The 26567-nt window shown below is 35.7% G+C and overlaps 2 protein-coding genes across 2 annotated transcripts in view; one reads left to right on the top strand and one right to left on the bottom strand.

Annotated features, from left to right (window-relative positions):
• Positions 1-6309, top strand: part of LOC113494743 (leucine-rich repeat-containing G-protein coupled receptor 5-like) — a 9474-nt gene extending 3165 nt beyond the window's left edge. Inside the window, exons 2-7 of the mRNA XM_026873187.1 lie at positions 1611-2069; positions 2758-3025; positions 3191-3574; positions 3896-4080; positions 4613-4727; positions 5089-6309. Coding sequence (XP_026728988.1) covers positions 1611-2069; positions 2758-3025; positions 3191-3574; positions 3896-4080; positions 4613-4727; positions 5089-5322 — 1645 coding nt within the window. The 3' untranslated portion in view covers positions 5323-6309. The remainder of the gene's footprint in view (positions 1-1610; positions 2070-2757; positions 3026-3190; positions 3575-3895; positions 4081-4612; positions 4728-5088) is intronic.
• Positions 6272-26567, bottom strand: LOC113494746 (sulfide:quinone oxidoreductase, mitochondrial). Its single transcript, XM_026873190.1, is given in 15 exon segments — positions 6272-6449; positions 7027-7199; positions 7471-7672; positions 8267-8449; positions 9039-9239; positions 11520-11744; positions 12256-12374; positions 15815-15967; positions 16421-16646; positions 17145-17339; positions 20182-20385; positions 21678-21902; positions 25212-25317; positions 26362-26377; positions 26380-26567. Coding segments are annotated over 15 exon segments (2430 nt in total). The 5' UTR covers positions 26450-26567; the 3' UTR covers positions 6272-6317.

Below are 26567 nucleotides of genomic sequence, written 5' to 3'. Positions count from 1 at the left end.
GGCAGACGAATACAAAATAGTATAAAGAAAATTTGTAGTGATCTTCACATCGCAAAATTGTCTGGACCTTAAGGGATAGCGACCCTTAACTTCGTTCCGACATTTCGCCTCTGAGTAATCAGATCGGAATTGTTGACTCCAGCGTTCTTGTAAAATAATTTTAGTGACTGAGTGATCCTTTGAAGAGGCTCTCTACCTCTGGATACCACGAGACCCTAGGTGCTGCTATCTATGACTTGTCTTAAGTAGTAACTATCATGTCCAGACCAACATTGATTGGTAAGATTTGACTCCTCAAAAACCAAACATGCCAGACAAATATGTCCATTTAGTGCCAAAGTTTGCGTATAATCGTAGTTAACAGTAAGTTCATTAGCCGGCACAGCTGCGGCAGTCACATCAATCAAGCACAAACCGTGTCACCGATGTGTACACTGCAAATCCTGCGGCGGGAAATGGCCGACTATCTGATGCCTACCGAGAGCTATCTTGTTAGCTGTTTAATTACTTGCTTGCACTGCATTATCTAAATTTAATTTACTATTTCGCTCGAAGAAAAACTCTTTGGTGTTTTGGATCTAAGGAGCAATACTTTTAAATCGATTTCGCTAAGGACCGATGGTTCTTCCACGCTATTTTTGGGTTGAACAAACTCTACTAGAACTATGGCAATTTTAGAATTTTATCGGACATTATGTACATGTGTTTTTAGTATTTGCTTTATACTCTTATATAAGACTTGCTCAAATACGAGTTAGATAAAATGTAGAGTTAACGTAAACAGAGAATACGCAATACGATAAAAGAACAAATGTAGTTATTGAAACAAGTTTAAATGATTACGAATCAATTAACACTGCAGTGGCTAACTACATGGTTTATAGATAACGGACAACTATCTAGTAACCTAACAAAAAAAAGTTACCTATATGTAGGTCTTGCACTAAGAAATTATTTGCAAGCAAATGAAAACAGAAGTTTGGCATTGTTTTATGCCCTTTATGCCGTTCATTCATAATTTTCTCCATACCTTCTGAAAGGGTTAATAGCAGAGATGGCGCTATTCGTATGTCCTTGCATTTTGCCTTACCTAATAATTTCCATTTATCAACCCTTTATATTACTAGGTAATCTACGAGTCCAACAATACTTCGATTAGAAATACAAGTTTAATATGTAGAGCAAGGTCCTTCTTAATAAACAATGTTTATACATATAATATTTCTTCAGTCAAGTAAAGTTTATTGATAAACAAGCGTGACATCAGTGTGACTAAGTTGTGTCCTAGGTCTAATCGTGTTTGGGCAGCCGCCGCCGCAGTACGTTCCAGATTATTTACGTCATGACACTGGGCAGACACCCACTGGTGTAGGAAACTATTAGGATACGAGAAGATATATCTAAATCAAATGGTCGTGTTCGTTTGCCTTGACATTTATCCATGAAATAATGTTTTAAGTCTGCTTAATGCTTTGCACTGGGTATCTAAATTAAATGATTGTTTTTTATAGGTACGAATGATTTGAATTTTCTTTGGAAACTTTTGAAAATAGGTTTTTTTTTCGGAAAAATGTAACAACGGTATCTTAAAAGTAACATTTCATTTCCAGATTGCCGCCAAATTCTCTTGTAGAGACGCTAAAATTCACAAACAACATTATCAAGGCGTACTGGCCAGACCCATTCAGCGAGGTTCCGAACTTGAAAATCCTTTCATTCTCGCACAACGACCTGACTGCGATCACACCAGACTTATTCACAAACATCGAGGGTTTAGAAGAGTTGGACTTGTCTTACAATAAACTTTCGGACTTCAACCCGATAGACTTCAAACAACTGCGGCACTTGAAAAGGTTAAATCTGCAAAGTAATAACTTGAAGAGAGTTCCTTTGGATGCACTGCAGCCGATGGTGGCGCTTGAAGATTTAGACCTGAGTAAGAATGGAATATTTGATTTGTTACTTCAGAGGAATGAAGTGGAGAACTTGGCGCGGTTGAAGAGATTGAATTTGAATGATAATAGAATCCGTTCTATCACGAAGGATACGTTCCCAGCGAATAACAGCCTGTGAGTATTTCAATCCAAAAAATATTTGACTATAATAATCATTAACTAAAGCATGTCTAAAAGATGTAGACTTATGAAGCTGTAACTCATTCATGACTATGTATTCAAATTCTTGTTATACAGCGTTCACCCAAAAATATGCCCCTTTTTGGTCTTAATGTTAGCATTACCTGGTTAAAATAATAACATTAAGGCTGCATGCAATAAAAAAATGAGTCCCGCATATATTATGAATGCGATCAGTCGTAGACTATCGCAGTTTTCACGCCGAAGTATGTGAGCGAGTTCAATGTTCCAATTCTAATTTTACAATTGCTACTGAGCCTAGTTCGAGTAGAAATGCAAAATGGAAAAACATAAAAGCAAAACTCGTTCGGGGTGTACTTAGTTTCATGAGAAACTGTTTTTGATGAAGCAAATTTTTCCTTATCTATCCATTGTCTTGAAAAGAAAATTTCGTGCTCTATCATCCAAACCGAACGTAATGTTTACATTCGTGTATATAACTTATATACAGTTCACATGTCTATAGTTTAAATAAATAAAAAACAATTTGGTCCTATTACAACGAGATACGTAGTAATCCAAAATGAGTTGGTTAGTGTGATTGTCTAAAATAAATCTATGTGCAATCACTTAGAGTGTACTATGGGCAAAATTTATATTTATATAATATTTTTGCTTCCAGTGAATTATTGGTGTTATCAAATAACATTATAGAAATTATAGAAGAGGATGCTTTCTTAACTTGCACGAATTTAAGAGAATTGAACCTTGCGCAGAACAACATAACGTTCCTTTTCACAATGCCGCCGGCGCTACAGATCGCTATGCTGAAAATTAACACATTCTACCACTGGCCAACGTTCCCCAGTGGCATAAAATACATTGATTTATCGTATAACAGACTGACGGATTTATACGATGAAGAAGCAAACAATTTTGATAGTTTGGAGGTAAGAACATACCTAATTTGTGATAGTTTTGTCTATTCTATTTAAATCAAATCTAAATTCAAGTACCAGTAACTCGTATTGTCACATCTGAAGGTAGGCGTCCTGCAAAGAGCGCCAGCCTAGTTTGTTGCCTAGTTTATTTTATCTTACAATTATGTTTTCCAGGTATTAAACATCGGCGGAAATCAAATTAAAAACTTACAAATAAAAAAGAAATTACCAAATCTATACATTCTAGACATATCTTATACATTAATATCAGAAATCCCGAGAACAATTAGCACACAGTATTTTCCCAATTTAGAAGAATTACATTTAGATGGCAACCCCATAGAGACGGTTTATTTCAAAAATATTATAGCTGTGAAGAGGTTGTATATGAATGAAATGAAGTTGTTGAGGGTAGTTGAGGACAAGGCGTTCAGTAATGTGGTGGGGAGGGCTGATGAGGCTGAGAGTGAGCTGCATTGCTTCTCGCTATCTCTGTCTAACTGCCCGTCCTTGTGGGAGATCCGGCCCGGAGCGTTTGATGGCACATCCCTATGTAAGGTAAGTCTAATCTATTACACTTCGTTACTGATGTTGTTTCAATTATTTATAGGTTCTTACATAATAAAGTCTAAAATGTGGCTTTTGATAAAATTGTCTTCACAATTTAAGTGGCTACTTTAGAAAATCAATAATTTTTTGATGTAGTCATAATAGTTTTATTTTCCATCATTACTTTTGACCTATACTGGAATGAAATCGTTACTGTCAACAAAAAAACATTTTTTATCTACCTAAAGTTTCGTTAAATTTAGAAGAAAACAAGAAACCATTTACAAGTGATAATCAAACTAATAATAACTCTTTATGCTCGTATTTCAGTTGGACATAAGCAGGAACAACTTAACGTTCTTGCCTAAGATCCTGACGGACTGGTCGGAGGTTGTAGAGGGCGTGAACCTGCAATACAACCCGTGGCACTGCACCTGCGACATGCAGTGGGTGGTGGACGAGCTGCTGCCGCAGACGTATGCGACCAACAACTCCGGACTGCTGGATGAACTGAGGTAAGCTTGTCAAAAGCAAAAATTATAATAGAGTGTAGTGAACCCAACTGACTTCGGCCACAGCGACTTGCATATTGCTATTGAGAGCATCGCTGCTGTGCCCTCTGGTGACTGACATAGTCGATCAACAGCAATAACCAAAATGCAGGCTAGTTCAATCCTCAAAGAGATGTCAGCAAGAATTTAGAAGGGACGAAGGAGCCCATAAGGGCTAACGCCGGCTGGGGCAGCAGGATTGTCCGAAAGGGTTACCCGGTAAGGGAAAAGGAAGGAACATGGGTGGGTTTTAGACGGTAGAAGTCTGACACTCCCGGAAGGAGTCATTTGACGTTTCTCATCCGAAAAAAAGGCTTGTTGAATCATCTGAAAATGTTTTATGTTGGGGATCCACCGGATAAACGGGATTTCAAAACCATTACATGAGACTAAGTTCTTTTAAACTGTATTTTTTCTTACAAGCACTCTCTGTTTCTAATCTCTGACAAAATCGTTAGCCTTCGCTCCATTAACATAACTATCTTGTATATCCCAGATGCGGCTCCCCCCGCGGCGTGGAGGGGCTGCGGCTGGTGCACTGGTACAACTGGACGGAGCGGGCCATGTGTGACCAGGACATCGGCTCCGACACCCGACATGGCAACTATATGGTGAGACAGCTCTACAGATATTATGTACTGGTTGGATAGATTGGATGGTGATGATGGATGGATTGGATAAAATAGTATATTCAAATTGCAACAGTAAAATTTTAGACTTCACCGTTTTTTACTAAATGAAACCTCAAACTCAAGGATTCGGGGAAGGCCTTTGCCCAGCTGTGGGATACAGCAGGCTACATAAAAACCTCATTTTTTTTTTAATTCATCGTTTCTATAAAATTCTTGAGTTATTTTGTACTGCATTGCCAAATATCTGAAGATGGATGTTAGCAGAATCATAAAAAAATTCGTCACTATCTTGCACCATTACCTATGAATCACAAACCTAACAGATTCAATATTATTTCAGCTGGAATCCTCAACAGAAAACTTTTCATCGAAATACAGTACATTAACCTTAATCTTAGGAGCCTGCATTATAGTAACACTATTGATATCCATTGCTCTATCAGTCTACCTTATAAAGACCAGGAAGAAATACCGAGTACGGCGAGCGGCCATGAAGAGAAAGCGACAGAGTGCCACAGATATAAATAATGGACATAAGGACCAGTTTACTAATCTAAATACGAGTAAAGTTTGAACAATGTGATTTGAAAAAATAATGAACTTTTGAGTGAATTTTGTGTAATTAAAATCCTGCATAATAAAGGTTGATTCGGATGGAAGGACGAGATACAGTTAAGAGTGAAAGAAAATTTTTGAATAAAATAAGGTTTTTATAGTTTGAACTATATGTAATATTAGAAGCAATGAGAGCCTTTGTTTCAAGCATCACAAACACAATTTCAGTATTGTTTTCAAATTCATATTTTTTAATATTTAAATATCAAAATAGGTGATGCTTTAGTAGTGTGATTGAAGTGCTTTTGTCCAAAGATAGATGATTATTATGTACCATGTAGTGCCATAAGTTTTGTATGATTAAAACGCATTTCGCAATCAAGTAGTTTAGCTTACTTAGGTAAGATTTGTATTAAAATGTGAACGAAAGTCATGAAAAATGTTTATCTTTCCATAATATGGGAAAATAGAAAGTCATTATTCTACGTAATTTGTTAAGATATGCCATCATCACATAGGACCTTTTTACACACCCATGTGTGTGGTAACACCTTTTTATTTACAGCCCTATTTCTAAGAACCTAAGGTTGATTATAGCAAAACTTCATGTACTGAATGTGATTAATACTTTAATAGGCTATGAAATTACTGCATATTTATTATTATATTCAACCACGATGGTCCTTAAGCCAATTTATCTTGTCAACCTAATTTGACCAGAGATACTTGTAGCTATGTGTGTGTAAAGAGGCTTGTTATGTATACTAAGCTAAGTTCAGTGCCTCAAGAGAGTTTATAAATGTGCATTAGGCAAAAACACATGGTCTTAGGGGCACTACATACCAGTTTATGAGAAATTAATTATTGTCATTCTTTGCATTTTTCCTAGTAGCACACAAATTTAGTCTAAAAAGCAGATAGCACTGAACTTAGCTTAGCATAAAACTGTACTAATTATAAATTAGTCATAAGTTGTATAAAATGTTTTAATAAAATATTTATATGAGATACATGTTATAATCCAAGAGGGTTGATAACTCTCCGGATGGTCCCCGCTCCGTTCCACCTGCCCTTCACTAGCGCCTTCCAGTATATATGAGGGAACACTCGCTTGTTCAACTGGAACAGTATGCGACGCTCTTTCGACTGAGAACAAGTCGTATAATATGTCTACAGTCTGATAAAAATAATTTCTATAGCAAGTTAGGGTTGATCATATCGTACTGACAAATGAAAGTCACGTGACTTTTCAAAAAGAAACGTCACCTACATGCTTTTGAACTTTTTTCTATTGTAGAAATGTCAGGTTATGACTAAGAGTGGTAAGGTCTAATTAATAGGTGATTAATAATAGAATATCTACCTATGGAAGTGCTACCTGTACCTACAGCTTGTTAGGCTCGTTTGCTTAGTTCGCATTACCTTCGAATCTTTTTGATAAAATTTAAATTTTATCAAAGTCGGTCTAGCCATTTTTTTAGTTTTAAATTGCATTGTCATCGGGTTTGAAGCTACCCCGAAAATGTCAGCTTGCTAGCTTATCGGGCAGTGCCTCAAAATTGAGTTGCAAAAATCCAACCGGAACAACAAACAAAGAAACAAGAAAGTGAGTTTATAAAAACGAGGGAAAATATAATCTACCTTCTATCATTGGAAAGCTGAACGGTATCCCTATCATATAGAAATACTTAGTGTGTTATGTAGGTATTCGGAAAATACTGACCTGATCAAACGGGAAAGTCTCGTAGAGCTTCTTGTCGTAGCCGAACTCTGCGAGCATGCCCTTGTTGTAGGAGGTGATGAGCGGGCAGGCGCCGTAGCCGCTGTAGCGCGCGCCTGGCCGCCGCCCTGACATCACGCTGGATAGGTTACGCTCCACCACGTAGCTTTGGGGGGCTGGGGGGAATACTCTTTATGTAGAGGGTATGTGTGATTGGTTTGAAGTAAAAGTTCGATAGCAGAGGTATTTGAACGTAGAAGTAGATTTTTTTTTATTGCAGTCGTCATCAGTTGTGAGTTTTATTTATTTTAAAGTCTTTTTCTTTTCTACCTTTCCAGAAATAATTTGTATGGCAAAACATCCTTTTCTCGACAGCTAGTATTTTAAAAAATACTTATTATTTTTTACACTATCAACAGCTAGTAATAGTAGTAAGTACACCCTCACCAACAGCAGCGGCGGTCTTGCTATTAGGCGTGCTAGTGCAGTCTCCCACTCCGAACACGTTGGGGAACCGCCTGTGCTGCAGGCTGTACTGGTCCACGTCCAGGAAGCCGCTCTCGTTGGTGAGCTGCGAGCACTGGCGCAGGCATGTCGGCGCGGACATCGGCGGCGTCACGTGCAGCAAGTTGTAGGGAAAGGATATCGTCTGGAATGTCGGGTTTATTTATTTTCCGTTCACGCAAGAATTTGAAGAGATAGACTCTTTTCTGAATTTTATGTCATGTATGTGTTTGCTTTTCGACAGAAAAATATAACCAATTTTTTTCAGTACTTATTAAAGTCCTTCAAAAATACCGGCGATATATTTCGGCAGAAGAAGATCAATTAATTAATTTAGCATATCGCGATCATTTTAGGTCGATGGTGGACTTAAACCTCTTTGGAGTTGAAAACTACCGTTTAAACATGTATCTTAAATATCTTGTTAAATACTAGAAGAACGATACGAGATGTTAACACTACTAAGGACTTTTTCGAAGCCATTGCAAATACGGTTTGTGTTTAAGGTAGACCAAGACCAGTGATTGAAACCTCAAGCTATCAAAGGTTATATGTTCGTAATGATATTTAATACCAGATTAAATTAATCCAGGTAATAAATAATCTGTGTACCAAGTTTCGTCTAAATTCGTTTAGTGGTTTTTGCGTTAAAAAGTAACAAACATCCATACTTTTACGTTTAAATATTAGTAGGGTAGACAAGCTATAATATTGAACGACTATATATCGCCGCACTCACCTGTCCCCCGACGCACAAGAACGTGGCCTCCTGCGGCGTGACCTGCACGAGCTCGGTGCAGTAGTTGGGCACGATGCGACGATTCATGGTCAGTCTTCTCAGGGCTATCGCGTACTTCGGAATACCGAACAAGGACTCCGAGCTCGTGTTGTATGTGATGCTAGTCTTTTTTAATATCTTTTTCTGGAAATGATATCTTATTTTAGGCGTTAGCCTTTTTGTTGGGTTACCTACATTTAGTAGGTATATTAATTAAGTCTATGAGTGTTCTTACTCATTTATAAAACTTTGTCCCCTCACATGACTAAATCCACTTCTTTCCTTGAATAGTTCATATTTTTACTTAGGTACCTACTACCATTCGGTATTATGGAAAGTCCGTATAGAAAGCTCGTAAATATTTACTATAAACCGTTCGATCGTTCACAAAATGACGAATCCGAGGTAGGTATTGAACAACGTTGTTGAAAGATATGACATGTGTTTATAATGTTTGAACAAAGTAATCGTTACAATGATTTTTCCTGGATTCCAAAACTTTATTATGAATACATAAGTGAAAAGGGTGATAATACGTAAGGGAATTATTTTTGCCGTGTGCCATTTACATTTTAGCTACGATTTTTCATACAAAAAGATTTGAGAAACCTGGTTTAGAAAGACACTGGGTAAAAACTTTCCCTCAATACCTTGATTTTACCTACCTGGATTTTTTGCATCCTAAGTTCTAGTTCTACTATACATACTAATATTTATTAGAACCTCAACCCACCTTTCTCCAATAGTCATGAGCCAGAAACATGATCTTCATGGACGCCCCGGAACACTTGCCCCCAACGGCGGGGAAGGTGAAAACCGCATGACCCCCTCTGAACTGTTTGATGGACTTCCAAGTCTTGAGGCAGTAGTCCGGTGAATATATTGTGGAAACCGGGACTCTGGGATCGTCTAAAGCTCTTTTCAGACCGGCTATCTAAATAATTGTGATAAGTAGGTTTGGCCCCTTTTGGTTTGCTAAACAGATGTTTAAGGAAAAATAGTGTAGTTATAAAACGACATATGGAGGTGTGTGTGTGTGTGTGTGTGATAGTTTTTGAAGTGAACTTATACGATTGTTGTAAATAAAACTAGCGTCGCAGTAGAAAGCAAGGCTGAATACTGAAATATGTATAAAGTATTCCCAAATGGACCTGCGATTAAGGATGTAAATACTTTTGGGTGAATTTCAACAGGTCCAAAAAAATCTTCATTTCCGTGGATTTTTTATTCTTCAACTTTAGAACAATAAAAAATAGTGTTTTCTCAAGTTTTCGATCAGATATGCAGTTTTGCTTAATATCTAGCAGATAGCTTAAAAAACTAACGAGATATACAAGATTGAAAATTCCGTGCCACGGCGATGAAACATGCATGCACGGCAATGAAACAGGCGTCCATGGCAATGAAATGTTATTATAGTGTACAAGAATATTTAAATGATAAAGTTAATCATTGAAACAAAAATAAATACTATTAATTTATACGCAATAATAATAGAATATAATGTGTAAAAATCCAGTCACACATGATATTATTTTTATATTATAACTATAAATAGATACATTCCTGTCTAGTGGCGAAACAAACATAAGTCACGGAAATGAAACACGTGGCCACGGCAATGAAAGGAAACTGTTTTACAAGGCACGGCGATGATATTTTTTTCATTCCCGTGTATTTTTTTTCATTGCCATAGCAAATTTTGTCCACGGAAACCACGGAAATGAGAGCACGGCGATGAAAATCAAGGGGTATAATTCAATTTACTAAAAAACTGGTAATAATTCACAGTAATGAACACTTTACAAATAAGCTAAATATAAATGGCATTGTATTGAATGCTCAATCGAGATTAAAAACTTATTGAAATAGAAGTTAGACCTATCCACGGCGATGAAAGAAAAAATGTCCAGTACCAAAAAAATTGAATACTTTTAATTATAGCTCGAAAACGCAGGCACGTACACACGTCGTTCCTTGTCTAGCCTTTCGACGTTACTTATATGCAACGTTTAACGCAAAACGGGAGGGACGCAAAACGTTAGAATATGCAATATTCTCAAATATGTTTAGGACATGGCGATGAAAGGTAGTTCTGGGACAAATGGTTTTTTATTAACCATACGTTGTATTGTGTAAATATTTGAATAAATGTATTCCGAGTCAATACTCTAACTATTCACGAACCAAATAAAACTAAGTTTTAATATAAATAACGATACATTTTTGATCAATGATGACTTTAATACATCAAGGTGAGTCGTGGACAAACACGGCGATGAAAGATTATGTGGTTTAACTTTTTTTTTTGGAAAACCTATTAATTATATTAATAAAATATTTAGTGCTACAGATAGATTTTTATGTCATCTACCTAAAAAAAAATGTTAGAACATTATAACAATGCTTTTTAGTACCGATTTCATCGATGCCACGCAATTTTTGGGTCCGGGAAATTCACCCTTTTGGGTCTTCATTTCATAAATTAATATGTCGTCTTCGCTGTTACTTCATAACAAGATAACAATATTGTATATTACAAATGATAAGCGCCTAGTAATTAGATACTAATCGGCAATTGGGTAACCGATACTATAATCTTATCTTACAAACTAAATGTGATAGTTCGACATTTAAAATGGGATTGTCCTATAAATTATCTATATATTTAGCAACCGAATTCCAAGGACTTCATAAATACCTACATACCTACCTGCTATATCAAACCATAAGTAGGTATTTTACCTCTAGTGGAATTTTTTGGTGTGACAGCATAAGGAAAAACTTTCCTCGTTTAATAATTTCTAAGTAGCTATTTTTCCTGTAATAATTTATATGCTTATAACAGCATTGGTTGGTGATAGTAAAACCTACCTAAACTTCCTAGAAAAAAAGTGCTATGGGTTGCACTTTAACGACAGCAGTCTTTCTGATGAAGTACGAAAGTTTTAGCTTTATACTGCAATTCAAAACAATAGAAATTCAATATTGAGAATTCGTTTTTACTAACTATTAAATGGCGGACTATTAAATAATAATAATAAGTTGAGAAATAAAAGATTTTTTGTATAATGAAAAAAATAGAGGATTCCTGATTGTAGACCATGTAGACACTGAAAAAAAGCCGATCCGAAATGGCTAAACAGAAAAAAAATAGAAATCAACTTTCGAACAAAAAAGAGTAGTCAGAACCAATGGTAATAATCATATATACCTGGTCATAATCGTTATAGATCCCAATGGCTACCACCATATACTCGTACTGTATTTTGTCTCCGTTCCTGGTGTACACCATGTTCTCACAGGGCTCGAAGTTCTGTGCAGCGTCGTGCAGCCACGTGACTCCTCGGGGGATGATCTTCGAGAGCGGTCTGTGGGACTGCTTCATCTTCATAATGCCGGCTCCTATGAGCGTGAAGGCGGGCTGGTAGTAGTGTATCTGGAGGAAAAACGCCTTTTCAAATAACACTATTTAAAAAGATGGTGGTCTAGCGGTATGCTGCATGGATTTGTATGCACGAAGTGTTGCTTCGATTCTGACGTTGGAAACGACCAATGTGACTTTTTCAATAGCATTATGTACTTTCTCAATTGTTCTAAGACATCACTGACAAACGGTAAAGGAAAATGTCGTGAGGACACCTGGATCCCTTAGGAATCTGAAATCGCCAACACGTAGTGAGCTTGCGTTGCGATCAATACTCAAACTTTCTATATACGATAAGAGACCTGTTGATGATGTTCTTGAAGTATGACTTCATATAGATAGTGTTATCAAAATGCTTGTTTGTAATAAAAAGGAGATTGCGGGTGTAAGAATTGTTCATAAGTCATGATTTTAGACCAGAACTTCTACTACATTACCTTGGCTCAAGTATCTACTTCATGTGCTATTTCTCATTCAAAACTAAAAGTGAAACATACAATATCAATAATGAAGTAATCAATACTTTAGATGGCTCCAGCAAGATGATGCACTTCTTAGGCAGTTTCCGTGAGAAGCGCCACGCCACGCTGCAGCCGCCCGTCCCGCCGCCCACCACCAGCAACTTGCATCTGTCACATGCTTATAATAAAAACTTAAGTTCTTCAATAACCGAAATCAATATTCCTAGAACAATTTGTTCGAGTGTCATATCTGTCTATTGCGACATGCACCTTTGAGACCTGAGTCTCAATACAAATAACAACCGACCTTGTTACTTTGAGTCATATCACTCTATTACATCTAACTTGCGTTAAGCCTTCTAGAATACCAGTTTTTTTTTTACAAAATGGGTGGTCATGTGCGAGCCGGGCTTGTGACACAGAGGATTCCAAACAAATAGGCTAAAGTTCACACACAAATCGCTCACCCAGCGACGTATCTCTGACCGTAACAATCGTTGCTTTACCTCTACCTCGATCTTTATTTTGAGTGTTTGTTGTTATAGCGGCAATAGACACACATGTCTGAGCGGAGCCTCGGTTACGGGTTCGTTACTTTTTGGGTACGGAACGATAAAAGAGAGTGCTAATATATTACTAGGTACTATAATCTTCTAAAGTCGACTACAACTCACTTACTCACTGACACTTACTTGTATGTTTTCTTAGTCCCACATTGCCATCGGACCGCTTGCTTCGTGTTCAGAGCGAGTCTCTTGAAGACTACACTCATTTGTTATTTTTGATATTTATTTTTATAAAATTATACCATTTTTTTATTTACACTTGTAGATTTATGATTTTGAGTGGGAAACCAACTAGATTGTGTCAAGTACGGTCGGGTTCGTTAACATATTGCTTCTTTAAGGGAAAGAAAATGTGCTCGTTAAAAGATTCAGATATACATTACATAGTTTTTCATGCACACATTTCGAATCTATATGTTATATGGAATTTGTTGAGATTTCCAAAGCAAGCAATGAATTTAATACCTGTTCTAGAGCAAAATGTATTATAATAGTAATTTGTTAAACCATAGCGCGATAGATGGCATTGACGTCGAATTAGATCGCGCTATGGTTTCGTTACATGAGTTGACATATGTATTTTGAAGCATTTTCAATATATGACTCTCTCGCAGACCAAACAGTGTTGCTTTATTTTATATCAGTGCAGGTCTTCAGCTCGGTGCTTAACAATACCTAACAGAGCCAAGTCGATGAACTCGACTGTATCATGACTATGAGTCAGGTCAGCTTTTAATGGCTGTTTTATTTTTACTTTTCTTTCGGTTGGAGCAAGCTCTTCATGTACATGATTGATTTAAAACTCCTGAAGATTTGACACACATATTGGGAGCAACTGGAGTAAATAAGGATTTAGTATCCTTATGGAGGTGATTACGCCAGAGATTCCGCCAAAAGGGAAAGGTGTCGGAAAATCGTGCGTTTCCGTCTTTACCAATGATTGCGACTACTCTAGAAAGAGCAATACGAAAGGGAACAAGGAGGTTAAAATAAAAAAGGTCAATTAATACCAAAAACAAAAATAAATGATTTTATAACATTTATATAAATAAAGCTGATATATAAACTGATTTGATACATAATTGTATTATGATAGATAAACTATTGATTACATAAACTGATCCCATCTGTTCAAAGTTCAACAAATCATCGACTTATTTACTACAACTATACTTACAATATAAATATATAGGTATATTTCGAAAAAATACTAAAAAAATATACATGTTTTAGAGCAAACAATGAGTTATATTGTTAATTTCAATTTGGTAAACTGTGGCCAATAGTGTCAGCTGCCTAATAACGACGCACCAGCTTAATAAAATTTAAAAAACCAATACAAAGTTTAACGACATTTTTTCTAAGACTACAAGCAATAATTTTAAAAACGATACAACTCTATCTAAGATAGATTAGAACATCACCATCGACATTTACATATTTCAGGCGGGACTTAGCCACACGCCTGAAAAATTGCACCAAACTAACTCCTAAAGACAAACAATTCAGTTAGGCCGGCGGTATTATTAGTCAAATTACTATTTTAAATCCAATAACACTACTACATGATACCCAAATAGGGAGGACTTCCTAAAAAATTGTACCAAAAAAATATTAGCAAAATATTGGGCTGTTTCGGTTATATCATGATCGCACCTTAAAACTCTGAAATTCGATAACAAAAATATCGGATCGGGAAAAATTATTCCAAAAAATAAAACATTAAAAAATGCAGGACTTTCGTCCGTAAATAGCAGTTACGCTTAGCAATACAGGATTTTTGACAAAATATTATCACAACGACATCTAGAACCGCATTTCAGCTAACTGTCCTATGGCACGCTGGGGATGGACATGGAAATCGGTCTAGCAGGGATAACTACCAAGAGATTAACGATCTTATACTGAAAACTTTCGATACAGAGGTTTATAGACATCAATTCTTTTACAATTCGTTATACGTGCCTAAGAAGTTAATAATTTAAATAGACTGGAAGATGTTAAGCTTAGTACGCAGTACAACTAAAGCATACTACGTCTAATGCTGCCAGTTAAAAAAAAGTACCAAAAAATTATAAGTAAAGCACTAATACGCAGTACGCAAAAACGCAATACGCTAGTACGAGATACGCTAGTTCGCGATACGCTAGTACGCGGTACTCGAACGCAGTATTCTCAGTAGTACAGTCTGTAGATCGTTATGTAATGATAACAATATTATGTCGCTCAAGCTTCGAATGGGTGGAAGATTTTCCTCGCAAACTCCGGGCCATGGTAATATCCCTTCAGCATGACGTGCCAGTACATGAACGGGAACACGTCCCTCTTCATGTAATACGCTATCTTGCTCTCTTTTGACTGGAAAGATAGAGACAAAAGTATACAATAAATGGCAAATGGATATGATGAAACTATTCAAATATTAATTTGAAATTAATTACTAATAGGAATCTTGGTGTAGTATAAAAGATTTTGATAAAATAGTAATGAAAAACATGCATTTTAGCGATATCGTGCTTGTAAAATAACTCAAGTACACAACTATAAAAGCATTCAATATTTTATTTTTATGCGAAATTTTAAGAGAAGAAAATTATTACTATATATTTTTTATCTCAAATCCAACTGCTGGCTATATTCATCAACGATAAAAAGTAAATATATAGAATCCAAAGTACTAGATTACTAATCTTCCTGTTAAAAGTAATATTTCACATAAATAATGTTTCAGTCAGTTTTACATGTACGGCTCTATCTGGGTTATCTTCTAATCGAATATATCGCCATATTTAAGAACTATACCGGGATAAATCGCGCACTTAGACGTCGAGCTACATCTGTCAAGTAACGACAAACATACATAATAAGGACTTAGCTTACATGAATGCACAAGGCGAACTGCAGTGCGGGAGGAATGGCGGCGGATTGTAAAGCTTGCCACCACCCCTGACGTGACGACCACGACCACTCTGGCAAGAGTGTAACGACAAGGAAGAAGAAGAAGTGTCGTTGACTCGAAAGTAGGCGTTGATTACCTGATCAAAAGGGAAGGTTTCCCTTGGCACACCGTCGTACACGAACTCTGCCATTATGCAAGTGTTGTATGACGTCAGCAGCGGACACGCCCCGTACCCGTTGTACTTCTCTTTAGGGCTGTCATTCTTCATCGTACGGAGAAGGTTGTGTTCTAACACGTAGCATTGCTTCGCTGTGGAGTAATTGAGGAATTACTATGACGAACCATTCGATGCTTTTTCTTGAGCTGAATTGTCCAAGGGATTGAATATGATTAATATGAATATGTTAATATCATTTTATTTTATTTTGTCATTTGGAACAGATCTTAAACTTCTGTATCTCATAACCTGACCTCAACTAAAGAAACTTAAGCAGGTTATGATTGCTCATGGAATGGATTGAAACATGGAGATTACATTATTACCCTTGCCTATGTTCCCTACCGGAATATGCGAGGCTGTTTTCCTCCATTTTTTTAACAGGGTCTCCAAAGGGGTTTTACATATATACCACAAACTACTTACTTAAAATATTTATAAGTACCCACAGTGTTCAAATATACCTATAAAACGAGTAACTTACTAAAGCAATAAGAAAAAATATTCTTGACTTCGTCTTGTAATGTAAAGTAGTTGAGTCTTACCGATAGCGGCCGCAGTTTTGCTGTTGGGAGTATTAATACAGTCGCCGATGCCGTACATGTTGCTGTACTTGGTGTGCTGAAGTGTGTACTTGTCTACGTCGAGGTACCCGTATGTGTCCGATATGCAGATGTTGTTCCGGAGGAACGGCGGCGGCTGCATCGGCGGCGCCACGTGCAGCATGTCGTATGGGTAGACAATGTCCCGCTGCGAATTTGATGTATCTTCCTATGATTGATTAATAGTTTGTATAAAAAAGGGGACCCAATTTTCGACACTCCAAACCAAACAAGTCTCCAGATGAAATAAAAAAGTAAAATGTTAGTCTTCATTTTTTCAATGAACTTCAGATCTTCGCACTGGTTGAACTGATTTTGTTGATTATTTTTTTATTAGACTGGAAAAAGCTCAATAAGTCCACTGGTTTTTTTAATTAATGTATGTTAACTTTTATTATTTTAATTTTTTACATGTGTCATTGTATTTTATTTTTATAGAATTTTCTATATTTTTATGTTAACTGCAAATTTTTTAATTTATTCTTAAGTTGTAGTGTCTGAGTACTGATATTGCCTGGTTTATTTTTCACATAAATACATATTATGTATATATGATCAATTAATTGATTAATTTTCAAAATTACAATTCAGAAGTTTCGATGAATTTGTCTCGACTTTAACTCAATCCAAAATTTTCTTCCTCTCCAATACGAAAACCCAAGCTTACCTTCTCATCATCAAGTTTATTATAGAAGACAGCCTCCTTCTTGTCGTGTCTGACTGCCTTGAGCACGGTCCGGTACCTGACATCGATGTTCTTCCGCTTGGCCACCTTCACCAGCTCCGCCGCGTACTTCTTCACACCAAATATGACCGGCATGCAAGTGTTGTACGATATGTGCGTTTTTGAACGGAGATCCGTCTGTCAACAAGGTATTTTTAATTAAAGGGTTTTTTTTTGTCATAGTTTTTATGGTTCCGTAGACAAACCCTTTGCTGTCTGTCCCTGACAAGGCTGTTTCACGAAACGTTATAGTTAGACGGTTCAAATGATCAGAAGATGATGATTTGTTATTATTTCGTCTGGTATAACAACGAATAATAAAATCGAACGTGGAACCATCCAGATTAGGTAGCGATGAATCAACGAAATATGACGAGTTTACTTAATAATCATGAATTTACTTAAGCATTTGCTTTTTATTGCAAGTCAAGTCCTTTCAATTATCGTAGTCGTTTAGCGGACCAATGACAAATGCAGATGAAAAATCAGACATGTACAATATGGCTTTTCAAACATAAATCACCGGCGTGCAGGTCATTTTTAAATTATTATCATTAAAAGAAAATTGAGTGGCAAAACCTTCAAAATTATTTAATGAAATTGACAAACGTGGTTGTCATAGGGGTGAGCGTGGTAAGAGAAATTCTATTGTGTTCTACCTATCTTCATTTCGGTATATGAATGAACATTGAGAATGAGGAATAATAAAAAGAGGTCCGAGTTCACTCTCGCTATACAGACGCGACACTTTCTGTAACTAAACAGTTATTCGTAAAAATGTACTTACGAAAGGAGTCTAAACCACTTAAGTAGGAAGGATATGTTTTGGATTAATTTCAATACAGGCATTATAGACTTTATCCCCGCCATAAACAACATCCGAATTAAGGAGATTGATTATTATGTTAGCTACTTAAATAACCTTGAGAATGTTGCATTGAACAATAAAAACAATTACGTCACTTTACGTGTACACATGTATCTACATTTATTAGGCTTAAGTGAATTATGGGTCTGGGTTTTTGAGGATGCAGACTTCACGATAAATCTTAAGTATTTAAAGAAATCAAAGAGACATGATATTCAAAGATGAATTCATCATCATCATCATCCTAGCCTTTTCCAAACTGTATGGGGGTCGGCTTAAGTGCAGTCTAACCGGCTGCACTTAAGTACCAGGGTTTAACAAGGACCGACTGCCTATCTAAACTCCTCATCAAAGTTACCTGGGCTACACTATAGCCCTTGGTCAGACTGGTTGTCAGACTTTCTAGCTTCTGACTACCCGTACCGACAGTCAAAGATGTATGAATAATAGCCAGGACACACAATTTAACGTGCCTTGCTTAACATGAAACAGTCAATGATGGAATAACGTTCTTAAACATTGTAAAATGCGTGTCACTGTTTAAAATGCGAAATCTCTACATATTAATACATGGCTATAAACTAGGTAAGCAGATCAGTAATCCATGACAAAAAAAAATGTATAAAGCCCATTTCATCATAATCACCTATCCAGCGCAGTCTGCTATTTCATAATACGCAATCCTATTAATAGAACACAATGAGTCAGCACTATATTCAATCATTGCAGGAGTAAACATCCTTCTGACTCGTGCACTACTGGCTGGCTACGCCCATGTCGGTTTCTAAAGGGCTGATCAAATAAATTAGATCACCTTGATCATCTGGTTTCACTTGATCGCCAGTCAAACGTTGCTATGCAATTAGCTATTATTGTTTGCCTTTTGTTCAAACAATTACCGCATGCTTTAGAAATAGGGTGTTAATGAGCAAACATCTATACGTTTTTATTACAACGCTGTTAATCATTCCTAATAGGCAGTGCAAAGAAAAAAACTGACGTCTCATGCATGAGTCAAAGGACTGCAGTCCCTCCACACATAGTTTAATTTAACGATAAACTAAATTCATAAGGATAATTTTCTTCTTCTTCTTCTTATGAATAAAAATGAATTGCTATTCGGTAGTCTTGAAATATTCGTGAAAGTAAAGGGAAGGTATAAACGGTAGTAAATTGCATTGTGATCATCGACTGTTAGGTGGTACTTAGTTCGCCGGGCCAGCTAGTTGCAAATAAAAACTAACATAGTCTAGCACAAACGTCTATTACTAAAAGTCCCTTATAAACGTAATAAAGCATTATAGAATCGTTTGAATGGCTTGTGTACATTGTGTGGCTCGCTTTACACACACATTAATGTTCATTGATGGTTCAATATTGTTATAACGACCTCTTGTGCGCGGATGTAAAAGTCGCCGACCATTGTATAACGAACAATAAGTGTTTATTGTTCACTGTTCCTAACGCGATCGACTTTCATAAACATTGATCTTTCAAATGGACAATACATAAATATGGTAGTTTACAATTAAATAAGTCGTGTAATGAGGAATATTACACGACGCGTCATGATTGCGTCATATAATTCAATAGATAATTCAGCAATCGGACGAGTTACAAGATAAAAGAAAAAGCCTTGAATTAACAGGACAGCATTGCTATTTTTAGTTATTGTAGTGACAAGACTAAATAATGAATGAAAAATCGAAATTGGGTCAAATTACTATGTTTTTAGATAATTTGATGTTAACACAAGCTACTTAGACTCGGTTCATCATGTGTTTTTATTCCGTACATCTTATTCGCCAGTCACAGACGCTGTTACTTGGACCCAATTCTATTATTTACAATGGACAATGAATGAATGGCAATTTCATTAAATTCGAAACTATTCCTATTCTCTTGAGAATGGTTTATTTGCAATTTATAGCAGCATTTTGGCCCTGTTTTTCACCCACACCGGAAAAAAGAGAGGTGTTATAAGTTTGACCTGTGGCATAACAACTCACAAACGGATTAAGCGATTTCAAATTAGTTTGTTTTCTATTACTTAAATTATGTTAAAAAATAATAATTTAAATCTGGTTTCATAATCATCTGATGAATACATACCTTTGCAGTTAAATAAGACTCGGCTAGATATGCGATCTTCTGCGGCGCCCCGGGGCACTTCATCGGCGAGTTGGGGTATGTGAACAACATATTCCCTCCCTTGAAGTTTTTGATGTCCTCGAACGTCTTCTCGCAGTACGCGGGCGAAAATATTGTTGATACAGCGCTGTTCTTGTCTTCTAGAGCCTCCAACAGTCCCGGTACCTTTAATAAAGGGAGAATGCTTGAATCTCGGAGGGAGTTATGTGGTTTCTGCCTGAAAACTGATGTCGGGCAGAAACCACGTGCCTCCCGAAATTTGTTTGGTTCGGTTTTTGATTTTGATTCGAATTTTATTTGGTCCTGAAATGAAACTGAACTGAAACCAAACCAACATGAAGTGTAGTTTCAAAGCCTGCACGAATTAACGCTAGTGTCGGTTCCCAGAGAACCAACTCGATCTTAATTTGATTGTACCAGTACTCGATTTCGAGGGGAGCAGGTCTGCAGTCGATCTAGTACCTACGTATGGTTTTTAAAGTATTAATGTATAATATAATGTACTAATGTATAATTGCCCTCCAAACCATTAAAGCCAAAACACATTAAAGCCTTTCAGTTGGCCTACCACCACCTCATAAATTACCTATATTAAACCTGTCACGATTGTGGAAAGGAGACGTTGCTCTTACGCCGTTTAGTGCTGTCCCGCTTCCACAACCGCCACACTTTAAAAGATAGTTTAAGGTGTGCTAAAACAATTTAAAAATAAATTCCGGCAATATGCTTGCCAGAAATATGTTGTTTTTTTCTTTGAGGACAAATATTACGATTTCAGTCTACTCTATTTCTCATGACTAGTTCCAGGAAATTAACATATAGAACAGTAAGTCAGTTGTAGACGAAGTATTAACAACTGAGTAATGTTAGGTAAACTTTAGACTTCGATGCTAAACATCACAGCCATTTACAAAATACATAGTACCTACATTGTTATTAATACTGGAATATTACATAGCTCTTGTATATTTCACAATGATTATAAAAATTGTAATATGAGTGGGTAAACATTGGCTTTTAATAATGATATTTTATTATGTTTTCATTATGCACTCCACTTTTGTAGACCTTATCGATTATAGCTTTATTTCAGTAGATTAAAATCTAAATATATGCCAAAAGACAATACGAAAGCTAATTTCTGGTCTAAATTAAATAATCGGCTAATATACTTTAGCCTTAAAAAAACAAACTTAACGCTTTTATCGACAACTGATTATGGTAAGTTTAGTAAAGACAGTAACGGAAGTCGGTTATCATTATCAGATTTACCAAATACTAGTAATGTTCCTTGAAAGAGAATTCTTCAACTATACTACAAAGTCGATCCTATTTTGTTTTCGTTCAGAAAACTTGTCCGGAAACCGTGTAACAAGCTTGAAGATTATTGCCCTTACAATTTAGGCCAAGAGTTGATATATCAGTCAGTCAGCTCCTTATAAAGGTGATATAATTACCTTCTCATAAGCATTATCGATCCCGACGGCAATGATGATGTACTCGTAATGGATTTCGTGGCCTTCCCTAGTCTTGACGAGGTTGTCTCCGGGCACGACTTCCTCAGCATAGTCCTGGACCCACTTCGCCTTCTTAGGCAGTACGTCTGCTTCCAGCCGGACCGTATCTTTGACCTTGAACTCGCCACCGCCGACTAGCGTCCATAGCGGCTGGTAGTAATGTTCCTGAGAACAAATTATTATTTTAGTAACATTGTAAGTAGTCAGTCATTTTTATAGCCTTTTTGGACCCCATTGAAAGGCAAAAGCCCCTCTTCATCGACCAGATCTCTCTATCTTTTGCGATTTCTAGCCACGTGCGGCCGGAGTATTTAACAAGATCATCACACCACCTTCGCTGCAAACGACCTTGGCCGCGATGTCCTTCGTCAGGACGATTTTTGTTTCTAAATAATCGAGTATTGAATGTAAGACAAATGTATTTTGCAATGATTTGCAACTCATTTTTGTTAACATTTTTCTAACTGAAAGGCAGATAAAAATATAAATGGAGCGAGGAACCACATAGACGTAATACAGACAACCATAAAAACTAGAGATGCGCCGAATAGTGGTTTCACCGAATAACCGAATGCCGAATACTATTCGGTTTAAAGTTTACCGAACCGAATATTCGGCCGAACTATTCGGTTCAAAATTTTTATTGCCTCGCCGCGTAAACAGGTTTCAACGTGTCCTTACTTGCCGCCCGCAAGATTAAACATTTAAAAAAATGTTGTTTTTTAAGTTTTACTATATAGTTTCAGAAATAAATATAACTAGCTTTTCGCCCGCGTCGAGGTCGGTTATATCGCGTTTCCAAGAGAACTCTTCAAAAGTTCGGGATAAAAACTATCCTATGTTCTTTCTCAAGGTCAACTCTACCTCTGTACCAAATTTCATTAAAATCAGTTCAGTGGTTTAGACGTGAAAGCGTAACAGACAGACAGAGTTACTTTCGCATTTATAATATTAGTAGGGATTATTATCTTGTTCTATGGAGTCTTTAAGTTTGGAGGTCTTTAAGTATAATTTATGATTAAAGACTGATTAAAGCGTTTTTAAAATTAAAATAAATATTGACTAGAAAGTTGTGAGTAAAATGTTGTTTTTTATGAAATAAATATATTGATTTTTTTGTTAAAAATAAACACTGAGTTAAAGTTTATTTGCTTTTACTTTATTATCTTAATTCAACAATTTTTTCATAGTATTTCGTAGACTTATAACAGAATAAGTTATATCTTTTAGTTCTACATCGGATAATGTGGCGGAGAAAAAAGAACCGAATATATTCGGCACCAAACCGAATAATTCGGCCGAATACGAATAGTAAAAAAATTGCCGAATATGCCGAATACCGAATACCGAATAGTTATTCGGCGCATCTCTAATAAAAACTAATATCAAAGCAATTGTAAAAACAGTATCAAGATTACATAAATAACTGTTATGTTTTAAAAACAAGTGAACTTATATCTTTGGAAACGTTATGAGATAAAATTTGGACGTTGATAATGTTTTATAAATAGTAAGTGACTGTTATATGTAATAATGTGCACAGAACATTCGCTGCGAGGCGTGCAATCGAGTTTCACTCAGTTTTTGTTGTAGAACATGTTTTAAACTTCGTCTCGAATTGTCGCTTATTAGCACATTTTACCGTGGCTTTGGGCACTTAAGTAAGTGCCCAAAGCCACGGAAAAAAAAATATCTATAGACACTTTCTTAGATGTTGCATCATGTTGTCTACATCCCTACATCCATTCAAATCAAATCACGGAACAGAAAAGACGGGGTTAAGGTAACCAAGCCAAACCCACAGCGCGCGGGTTCGATCCTCGAGTAGGACAAGCGTTTGTGTGATCCACGAATGCCTGCATTGAGCCTGGGTGTCTTTGTGCATACGACTTGAATGTTCGAGCAACCCCTTGCGACACAATGATTAAATTATCTTACAACTTTTACTTATAACTTACTGCGGGAGGCGAAAGATAAATTAACTCAAGAACTCTAAATTAAGTCTATCAATGACTCCAAAACAAAAGCCAGGAGCGTAGTGTCTTATAAAAGGAGTAGCAATAAGTTCGACGATATTTCCTGCACAGATTTTCAGACTAATGTTTATTCCTATACTTAAAGGATTTTGTTATTTTTGGCCTTGGCCTTCTACATTATGATTGATTACAAAGCATGACATTCATTTTTATATTCAGAGTATTATATCATACACGTTAATAACAAACATTGTTTGTTTCCTTCCTTCTTTTGTTATATGCATAATTGCTTTACAGTTATATCTACATTTTGTATTTAGGTGTATTGTGAAGCAGATTCCTTTCAAGATACAAAAGAAAGCTAAGGATAAATTTTATAGAACAATTAGAAAAATTGAGGACATAACCAGGTTTAATTTTAAAAAGCACAAAAATCAATTATCCTTTTTGTACCATTTTGGGAAAACATTTGCTATCTACTAATTTCAAGTTTAGTATGATTTTCTAACTTTTTTAGGCTTTATATACTTAGGCATTGTTTTCACGAAAAAAAATTACGATAGTTACCTTACCTACCTTCTTTAAAAAAGGAGAACCAAATACCGTCAATTGTTTTTTAATAAGAGATTTTATGTGCAGAGAATAAAGGTGATATATGTCATTGAAAACTATTGTAAGTGTTGTGACACGTCTGGTTCAATTCATTACCGACGGGATATTTTACTAGCCATTGTTTGCTAGCCATTAATCACCAATGCAAGATAAGCGGGGATTCACATTAACAGGTTTTTTACTTTGTTACTTCACTTTAATACTTTTTTACTTGTTATGATTTTGATTTTATTCTTTTATTTTAAACATTTACAATTAAATAAATAAAATTCCAGGGTGGTTTGTAGAGTATCAAACACAAAAAATTGATGTTTTTGAGCCATGTTCTGTTCTGAAAAATTATCATTAATTGCACTGATTTTGTAAGTAATTTACAAAATCACTGATTTTGTAAGTAATTTAGCAGATACAAAGAGTTAAATATTAGGAGTAAGTTAGTCTTGGCTCAATTAAAAATGAAACTGACTTCAACCTAAGAATTCATACAGGAGTGTTCATTGAATTAATTGTGTGATATAACTATTAATACTATTCCACTACAACTTATTTATGATGAGGAAAAATTGTAGGATTATTGTTTCCATGAATGAAATGTACAATAAATATAATACTGGCAAATAACAAACCAATTAATTGAGGAATGAGGTAGACATTAATATGTAAGTTATATATTTTTATAAATGCTTTGTGATTTAGATAAAGTTCCTTCGATAATAATCTGATTGTTTCTGATACTTAGTACATAGTACAGACATGTTGGGTCATTAAAATACCAAAAGGTTGCTATAATTTTTAAATCAAAGATATTTAGTATTGACTCTGGTTTAGTTAACACTGAGTGTAGTAGAGTTTAGTAAATACAGATAGCTTATAATGTGAAAATTACCTTGCTTGGTTCAAGAACAATCACTGCATCTTTTGGAAATCTGCGGGCAAACTTAGCAGCCATTGTGCAACCTCCTGACCCTCCCCCCACCACCAGTAGTTTACAGCTGAAAAAAAAAGAATTACATACAATTTTGAAATAAGAACATGCTATCAAAACTATTTGGACATCCATGAAATTTGCATTTCAATACAGTTTTATTTATCCTACCAGAGACAAGGAATAATATTGGTATACATAATAAACAGAACTCATATTTATTATGCATATTTTTTAAATAACCAAATGTGTGGAGTATTTAGACTTTAGACAACATTTAAATTTAAATTTAATTTTAAAAATTAATTCTAGTGTATGATAGGAACTACATAACATAATGATTTAATAAGAAGAAATTGCACTCAATCTTGTCAATAAGATTGATAACTCATATATTGACACTGAGTATACAGTGCAATGTCCCTAGTCAATGTCAATTTCAAGAGTTAAACTAACAAGTACAAAAATAAGCTTTACAATATTGGAAATAAGGATCAAAATCACAAAATCATCACTGCATATACATAGATTTAAATTGATTATTAGTAAAGAAACATTAGTATGGTTACTCTAGCCTGTAAACCAGTTTAAAGTGAGATATAATGTGGTAGTGATTTAAAAATATTTTATTATTATTTATCTTGTTATCATATTTATTAATTACATCATGTCTAAGTATATTTTCTTGGTTATAAAAGCCCATTGATACCAAAAAGTTTTTTTTTACACAATATCATTAAACTTTTGAGCAATAGAGTCATCAAGAAACCTTAATATATATTTTAAATACTTTTTTACTACTTAATTTTTGCTAAGTATGACAATTGAATTGAAACAATTCATTCAATTGTCAGTATTCAAGACACTTGGTCAAAATATAATCAAACATTTATAGTTATTTCTAGTAATAAGCTTGTTTAGCAAACAGGCGAATGCTATCTTGAAGTCTTCACATGGCCAATTAAATATTAATTAAATAACACGATCTATAAATATCCTATTGTACTAAAAGTTTGATAGCATTCATGATTAGATTGAAAAAATATCTAACTCACAAATTTTGTAGGAGATAAGCGACTTCTTATAAACGTACATGGATAATAGTACTCACGAGTATTTCGCATTTTTACAGAAGATGCCGAAAAGCCCCTACTGAGCCTCGGGACAGCAACCGCGGTAATATTTCGTATGATATTCATGTCGCCCTCACTAACCGCAGTGCCCACAACAAGCGCCCAGCACTGTCGCTAGGACATTAACGATGATTTCCCCCCCAGCTGTTAAATAACCGCGGCCAGGATGACTGTGTACTAGGTA

This window comes from Trichoplusia ni, chromosome 6 (assembly GCF_003590095.1).
Source record: "Trichoplusia ni isolate ovarian cell line Hi5 chromosome 6, tn1, whole genome shotgun sequence".
Classification (NCBI taxonomy): Eukaryota; Metazoa; Arthropoda; class Insecta; order Lepidoptera; family Noctuidae; genus Trichoplusia; species Trichoplusia ni.
This window is presented reverse-complemented; position numbering and strand designations above follow the sequence as displayed.